The 8295-nt window shown below is 41.2% G+C and overlaps 1 protein-coding gene across 6 annotated transcripts in view; it reads right to left on the bottom strand.

Moving 5' to 3' along the window:
* Positions 1 to 201: 201 nt before the first annotated feature.
* ppargc1a (peroxisome proliferator-activated receptor gamma, coactivator 1 alpha) overlaps positions 202 to 8295 on the bottom strand; it is a 37993-nt gene continuing 29899 nt past the window's right edge. For all 6 annotated transcript variants that reach the window (XM_051429129.1, XM_051429131.1, XM_051429134.1 and 3 more), the window contains 4 exons: positions 7774 to 7894; positions 5780 to 5901; positions 5308 to 5459; positions 202 to 2916 (listed from right to left, as the gene is read on the bottom strand). In XM_051429129.1, the coding sequence (XP_051285089.1) occupies positions 2813 to 2916; positions 5308 to 5459; positions 5780 to 5901; positions 7774 to 7894 (499 nt within the window). In that variant the 3' untranslated portion in view covers positions 202 to 2812. The remainder of the gene's footprint in view (positions 2917 to 5307; positions 5460 to 5779; positions 5902 to 7773; positions 7895 to 8295) is intronic.

The raw sequence follows: 8295 nt of genomic DNA, 5'->3' as shown, positions 1-8295 counted from the left end.
CGGCCAGAATCACAAACTCACACACACACACACACACACACATACATTTGTTCATACACATATTGTCCTTCCAAAAGAAACATGATTACCCAACAAACGTTTAAGCAGTGGCAAAGTCCTCAATAGGTCACATTATTAAAAAGTCCGCCACAGTTGAAATTTGAACCATAAGGTGTTATAATATATTGCTACTCTAGGCAATTTACAAAGCATTTTTTTATTACAATGATTAAAGCCACATCTATCAAATGGGACACGACACCATTACCCAAACGCTATACAGACAGCAAAAAAGTAAAACAATGTTAAAACACAGGTAAAGGGTTTTTTATCCTTCCCTTGACCAATTTTTGCCTCTTTGCATCATAAAAATTTGCCGTTTCTTGTCTCCACAGTCAAACTCCATGAAAGGAAGCCTGTGATCAGAAAAGCTTTCATACAAAGATTTCTTCTTCCTGTGATGGAAGCTGGTTCTCTCATTACTTGGCTCGCGCTAGGAACGGGATATTAATTGAACCAGAAACCGCAAGGTTACCTTTTATGTCATGTCGACGGCGCTGTGATATCTGGACTGTGAGTGGGGAGGGAGGTGGGGGGGTTGGTGGGTGGAGGAAGGGCGGGTCTGTGATGGAAAATGGTGCGGCATGCGATACATCGTTGAGTAGTTTTCTCTAGGCTTATAGAATGTCATTTAAAATCTGCCAGTTAAAGACAGCTGAGAGGCAGATATCCAAAGTGGTATATACTTTACCAACTGTCATCCTGTAATAGCCATGCACTACACAACAAACAGTTTCAACTCGACACATTGTACACACAGGGTGGAGTTAAGAGTCACGTTTGCACAGATGTCACAAAGTAATGTGTGCATTACAATCACATAGACTCAATTACATCTTAAAGGGAAGAGGAGGAGAGTTTGGAGCGGGGACAATCAAGTGTTTACCGCACAGGATAATGTCACGGTGATGAAATGCCAAGATACTGGAATGGAGTCATCCTAGCTACCAGCGACTGGGTAATGGGTCAAGTCCAAAAATCACACAACAATAGGAGCTAAAATACAACTCTGAAAAATAATTTATTGCTTTTTATATATTTTTGTCTTTCATTTATATTATTATCATTGTTATTTTTATTAATCATCTTGTAATTATTGTGAATAATATTAGTAGTATCATCATTGTATATATATATTTATATATATATTACATCAAATACAAGATCTTTAAAAAATTCAGGAAAAGGAAATTGTAAACTTTTGTTTGGCATTCACATAATCAAGCGTGAGTGGAGCGATGACAACAAGTGTTTACAGTGGTACAACAAAATTCCTGCAAAATCATTTTATTGCTTCATGTTCTGCTTCTGTAGAAAGAAAAACCAGTGACCTGCAGATCTGACTGGTAGTGGAGACAGAAATCATTAAAATGATGAGGGGGTGACTGCTGGAGTGATTAGCTGAATGTTTTGATTGTTTTGGAAAGGCATAGAAGGTAATATTATCCCCCACCAAACCATTTATTGTACACCCTGTCTAGTGATTGCAAGTTAAATAACACAAATCAAAAGGACAACATAAACAGTAAATACAGTTCATGAAGGTGCGCCATGTAAAATGGAGCCCATAAATATTCTTGATTCAAATATTAAAATAAATAGATAAATATGTGTTTGTACTGATTGAAAAGATTTGAATGCAGTATCGTCTTTCACTGAAGGTAATCAAAACGAGAACCATACAAAGCAATGAAATCAAACCAAGTTTTATATATATATATATATACATATATATGTATATATATGTATATATAGACTGATTGCTTCAGAAGTAATTAATAAAAAAATGGGGTACCTTTTTTTTACAATCATGAAAAACACGTTAAAAATGCATTTTACACTGGTTGTATAAGCAAAAACACTGATTGAGAAACTTTATAAACAGATAAAACTATACATGGTTGACTGCTTTTTCCCCAACAAAATAACTTAAAAAAGGACGTTTGTTCACATGCTCCCTCAAAATGAGCAATTGGACACATCTTTTTTCTTTTTTTTTTACAATCATATCATGTCTTCTAAACATCATGTAGCTGTACAATATCTTTTACAGTATTGTAATTACTACAGATCGACATTCTGAATTAAGAAAGTTTCTCTTCATTTTTAAAAAAGGCTGCATTTTACAGTGCATAGCTGTAACAAATAAAGAACTTTATCCGATATGTACATAAAATAAAAATATTCCTTTTTATAGTATTTGTAAATACACAGCTACATTTCTCCTTAAAATGTAGACAACAATGTTACCTTGAGAATTTTACCTCCAAGATACAATTCCCTATACTCTTGTTTGTAACACTAGATCCAAACACCAGATTTAAAAGAATAAAAGAAAGAAAAGTCAACAGCAAAAGAAAACAAATCTGGTTGAACAAGCTGCATGTTTTCACTCCCAAAGAATTGTGGGCATTGTAGTGCTTGGAGAAAAAAAATCATGAAAGTTTTTCTTTTCTTCTTTCACTGATGGTTGTACAGCAGTAGAGTGCACCAAACCTGTGCACCAGGTTCTGAGGGTTCACTGGCTTTCCCAGAATGCATTGTCTCTTTCCAGCTCTTCAGCAGCTATGTTCATGTAAACTTTATTTTTGATATATTCATTTATATTGATATAGGTCTATAGACTTATTCTTATATACTCTATGACATAGAGTGTAAAACTTCTGGTAGTCTCGTCGTCAAAGGAGCGAGAAACAACAGTGAGGTATCAGAAGTCCCTCTTTGTGACAGACAGCAGGTGCCACTGAACTGGTTACCTTCTCAGGCTCCACTGGGCCTCCCTCAGCAAGCTGTCAAAATCCATGGAGTCATACTTGCTTTTTGTGGAGGCTGGATCAAAGTCGTCCGAATGGGAGTCTGAAAGCGGCAAGAAAGGATTGCGGTCAGTGTTGAGCAGAGCAGGACTTCTTTGAAAATGCACATAAAACAAGAGGTTCACCTTTGTATTCTCGGAAAACATTCCCAGAATACTTGGCCTTTATACCAATATTGCTCGGTCATGTGTAGTTCAGTGTTAATATGATGCTATTCGGCTTAAGAGGGATCTGCATATTCCTTAAGAAGAATGTAATTTATTCCTTTGGCTGCATTACGCATCATGTTGCCGAATTTATACAAAATCATGAGTAACATCAAAGCTTGAAATAGAGGACAATGCACAGCCTGCTATATGCAAAAAGTTAGTCTTAAAGTTAATGTTTTATAAGTGGTTATATACTGGATGATTTCTTGGCTGGCCACAATAAATAGTTGGAAAATGTCTCAATTCATAACTGCCTGTTTACATAGCAACCTATTTACCACCAAATAATTCAAATAGTGAGGGTAGGAAAAAGTGTTTTCTACACGAAGGTAACAAATGTGAAAACATACCCTTGTGTCTGTCCATCTCTCATATGTCCTATTTTTCCTGATCAAGCTGATAATACATAAAGAGTATCTTATCTCTGCCAACAGACAGCTTCACAAATGGGGCCCCCAAAGGGCCCAGCAGCACACTGCGAGAGCTTTGAGAAATGGGAATGACCATGGCAGCCAGAAGACGCCAGTCGTGATCTAATGCAATGGCCAAGGGCTGGATTGTGTCACACTGCGCACCTTGAGGGATGAAAAATACCCCGGTGCTCTACTTAAAACTAATGGACAGTGTCTCCGAAAAAAAAAGGAGCGGGTGCCTACAAGATTGAGAAGACGGGGAGAGGTTTGGATACCACACTATTAGATTCTCCCTTCCTCTCAATCTCTTTATCCTGTGCTATCAGTACGGGGACAACCAAAATAGCCTGTTCCTATCCTGACAAAGAGGCGGACAAATGAAGGCCTTTCCATTTGAGTAGACTGATTAGTCAATCTCGGCATAATGTCTATCCTCAAGGCTTTGGGATTAGTAACTGTTTCTCTGTGTGTCAATTTCTCATCATGTCCTCCTCTTTAAAAGCTTCAAGCATGTGCTTTGAAAATGTATAGTAACTGCTTCATTTATTGAGGAAAGTGCTCTTTTTCTCTCTAGTGACCCTTTGACCCTCTAGCAGCAGTGCATTATACATTCCTGACCTCACATTTTGCTTGTAAATAAATGTCAAAGGAAAACTGGCTGCAGATGCAAGCGTCAATACCCATCTTGTATTTCATCACCAAATGGAGATGATCTTTTGTGGGTGTGAAACACTCAACATAATGGGGCATCTCTCGCTTAACCTTCGACATCGCTGCTCAATTATCACCGCGCAACAACTGTATCTAAACGAAGAGAAGAAAGTACCCTTTTTTCCTTCCCATGTCAAAAGTGGGGTGTCATGCAAGAGGAAAAAGCCTTGATTTCATTGATATCTTGCATTATTTAGCGAATGCATCATTCAACCCTCAAGCTGCATCCACTTGAGTGCAGATTTCTAGTTGTTGTATATATTTGATCAATGTAGAAGCTATGTACTTGCTTACATACGTGCATGTTTACTCTGAGAAATCACTTTGCCACACTGCAGTCTGCCACAACCCCCTGACCCCCAACAAAGGCACAAGGTATGCATAAGTAGGTATTCTCCTCCCTGTATGTAAATTTCAGGCCCTTACGTGCCACATCAAGGCTCTACCTCCTTTCAACGCCGTAACAGCTGGCAACAGATGGAACCTCACTCTATTGGGAGGAGGGGTTGCTGGGACCTAACCTTGCTCCCACCTTCCTCTTCCTCACCTCCTTTTCTTTCCTCTATTTTGTCTTTCTCCTGGTAATTTCATCTCTCCTCCTCCCTCCTCTTCGCCATGCTCTTAAAAGTAATTCCCACACCCACGCATGTATATCCAACGGCAGATGAAAACTCATTTGGTATACAGCTGCACACATGCTTTTAAGTGCTATCTTTCTTCCTAATGAGTTGCATTTCATTTCAACAAAGCAGAAACAAGCATCCCATGTCCACATGAGTAATGTAGTCTGCCTTGTTTTCCTTAAGATATTACAGCTACGAGCAGGGAGGAACTGGAGCTCTATTCTTAGCATGTTCACAGCCTGACCTCTGAACTCTCTTTGACCTTTTGAGCCACAAATGCCTGGTGGACAAATTCAGGGCCATAGGAATAGTTACAAGCACAGAGATGGGTCTCTCTTGATCTGGAAGCATCACCCCCCCCTTTTTTTTTTTTTTTTTTATCCCCCTTTTCACTGACAGTCCTCCCAGCTATGCAAATATATTGTGTGACTACAGGGGGCTGATGGAGAGAACAACAAAGCTACAAAGCTGCACTTACCCAGGTCTGTGTAATGTGATTTGCAGAACTGCTTTTGCCCGCCAAAGCACAGCTCGAACTGAGGCTCGTTTGACCTGCGTAAGGTGTGTCCGTTCTCAAGGGCGGCAAAGGCGTCACAAGTGTAGCGGTACGTGATGAAGCCAAAATTGTCCCTGGTCAAGAATAGAAAATGATACGTCAGAGTGGGGCTGCAGGGCAACAATAACTAAACAGAGGGCCTTGTCTTAGATGACGATCATGCTATTTATATGCAAAAGAGAATCAATAAAAGTGTATCTTTGGGGCTCCGTAGGCCTAGAACGAAGATGGATCAGGAGACGCTCTGAGACTGCAAAAGCTCCATCTTTGTCTTAGACCTTCAACACTTGCCTTTGCAAGTTCAACAGCTACAGCAGTTTTCCATCCCTCTACACAAACGCCAGACTACCATATAGACGCACACACACATGCACAATAAGTCCTGGGGCCTTACCCATCGTCCCTCAAGTTCACTGCACATTCTTCAATTTCGCCAAAGACTTCAAAGCGGCGCTTCAACTCCGTCCGGGTGCAGTCGGACCTCAGTCGCCCCACATACACCACCCGTCTCTCCTCCTGCTCGTTAAGGGGAAAGACAGAGTGGAGGAAGGAGATTAAAAGGGGGAGTCTGTTTTTCCTTTTCCCCTCTCTTTTCTCCACCGAGCCCTAATGAATTGGTCTTGATCACTCCTGTGGATACTGCAGCTGACTCTAGGCCCTCCGTTTTCTGCCCCTCTCCTCTGTCTGTCTGTTGTGTTCCACTGTGATTGGTTCAGCTTGCTTCCTGTTATCTGATAGAGTTGCAGATAGAGCGCCTTCCATCTGCCTTGGCACTACAATTCCTTTTTCTCTCTGCAACTCATCAACCAGAGGCAGAGTGATTTTTATCAAATGATGCCATGTCTTAAGTTGGGGGCTGCTTCTTCTTTTGTGGAGTCTAAAAATAAAACTGTGGTGACTCAGCCATACATCAGAGAAGCCTGTTTCTTTCTCTCCAACTTAGGAGTCAAACTCACAAAACACAGTAAAGTAGTTTGCTCAATGAGAGGTCTGTTAATATTGTAGAGATATTCATTTCCAAGAGAGAGGGTGCATTAAGAGCAACAGTAGTGAGCCACAGGGCAAAAAACACGGATTTCCTTGAACCTCAGAGGACAAGGGGGTCATAGTGGAATAATTTAGGAGCAAACTGCACCAGGCTGCAATTACAGCTTTTGAGTAATTTAATTGCATCTGCTAATCATATAATACTGCACAAGCCTGGGGCTGTAGTGTATCACTAGTATTATTTATTTATTCATTCATTTACTTGCCATTACTGGGGCAAGTCTATTGAGGCCCAATGAAATGTAATGCTGTCTTGAGGGCAGTCGTAACATGTATGTAAATCAGTTGCTTGGTGCTAAACTCAAAGTTCACCTTTGCCCCGTTAGACTTATATAAAGCAGCCGAGAAAGATACAAATTAACTACAGATGACTGTTTTTATACTTTTTCCACTCTCTCTTTCGCTTACATACTGTTTGAGACAAAAAAAGAGTATTTGCTGAATTAGGGGTTTAGTTGCTGACAACTGATAAATAGTCGGCCTTTTCTTGATGGCACCCTGAGGGCTGCCTGTGTATGTGTGGGTGTGTGAGTGAGTGAGAGAATGAAGCAAAAACAGAGTGAGAGAGAGAGAGACAGACAGACAGACACGCTTTCACATCCCTGGCCTCCCAAACCTTATTTGACAGCTTCAGCTGTACTACTCGCAATTGTTTGTCTTTCCATCTCTGAAAATATATGGGTGCCAAGCCAGGTTTGCGTTACTGCATCATTTAATGTGTGCTTTATCAACGGGTGGTAGTAGCGTTACCACTGCTGGAAACCTGAGTAATTTCACACCGAGACATGGAGAGCAGAGATATGGCAGAAATGTGATATTCACTGCATCAGGCTGAATTTTGAAACAGATACAGAAAAAGGAAAAAGAGCTCCAGAGAATCAGTGGCCGTTTCCTTTTTTGTCTTTTCCCCGTCTTGCTCTCCTAGTTTCTGTTTTCCACTATTTTAACATTTTACCCCTGTGGTGTGATTAATAAGAGACGACAGTGTTTCCAGACGACAGAGACGTTAAAAATACACAACCCCAAGATAAAGAGGAAGGGCCTGTCGCCTGAATCATTCAGGAACTCACTTTGTATGTATTCTTTCAGTAGGGAGACACTGTGGCACATGGCACTGGGCTGGAGGCTGTCTCATCCTTAGTAATGTGTGTGTGTGTGTGTGTGTGTGTGTGTGTGTGTCTGTGGGAGGTTTCTGTGTGTTTGCAGGAATTTGTAAATGTGCCACAGCAGCAGTGATTGCATGCGGTCTTTTATCAGTGTCTGCAGGGAAGACGAAAAGTCAAGCATAGAAAAAAAAAGAGGATAGAGGAAATTAGATGGCGTTTGTGTCAGTTGACTCACTATTGCTTTTTGCCTTTGCCTTTCTCTCTGCTCGGCCCTTTCAAACTCCAGCTTCTCGTAGTCCCGGCGGTACTCCTCCCTCTTCAGCCTCTCGTGCTGGTACTCCTCATAGCTGTCATACCTGCGGAGGAAAGGATAAGTATGACATCAGCCCGTCCTCTATATTCACCCTTCCTGTTGATGTCTACGAAGAACAATTACCAGTATTCACCAAGGACTAGGTCCACTATTCTCTCGCCACTGATGGTTGAGAAGGGTTGCAAAAGAAAGGAAATAGACATGTTAATAAGATGTCTCTTCGCCAACGCTATGATTACGGAGCCCGTAGGATAGGCCTGCGGGAGTGCCGGCGAGTGGCGCGGTCGGGGAGCCAGGCAGTTGCAACTGTCAGCACAACTTCACATGTCATTACTTTCTGCTTAGTTAGGGCTTCATCAAGAAGGAAAGTGCAACTTTCTCCCCCACCCAAGACTAGCATAAGACGTGTCCGTTAAGTTTTCGACTGATGAGCGACTCTCGGGC

Source organism: Dicentrarchus labrax, unplaced genomic scaffold, assembly GCF_905237075.1.
Source record: "Dicentrarchus labrax unplaced genomic scaffold, dlabrax2021, whole genome shotgun sequence".
Taxonomy (NCBI): Eukaryota; Metazoa; Chordata; class Actinopteri; family Moronidae; genus Dicentrarchus; species Dicentrarchus labrax.
Note: the sequence above shows the minus strand (reverse complement) of the source record. Positions and strands in the feature narration are given on the sequence as shown.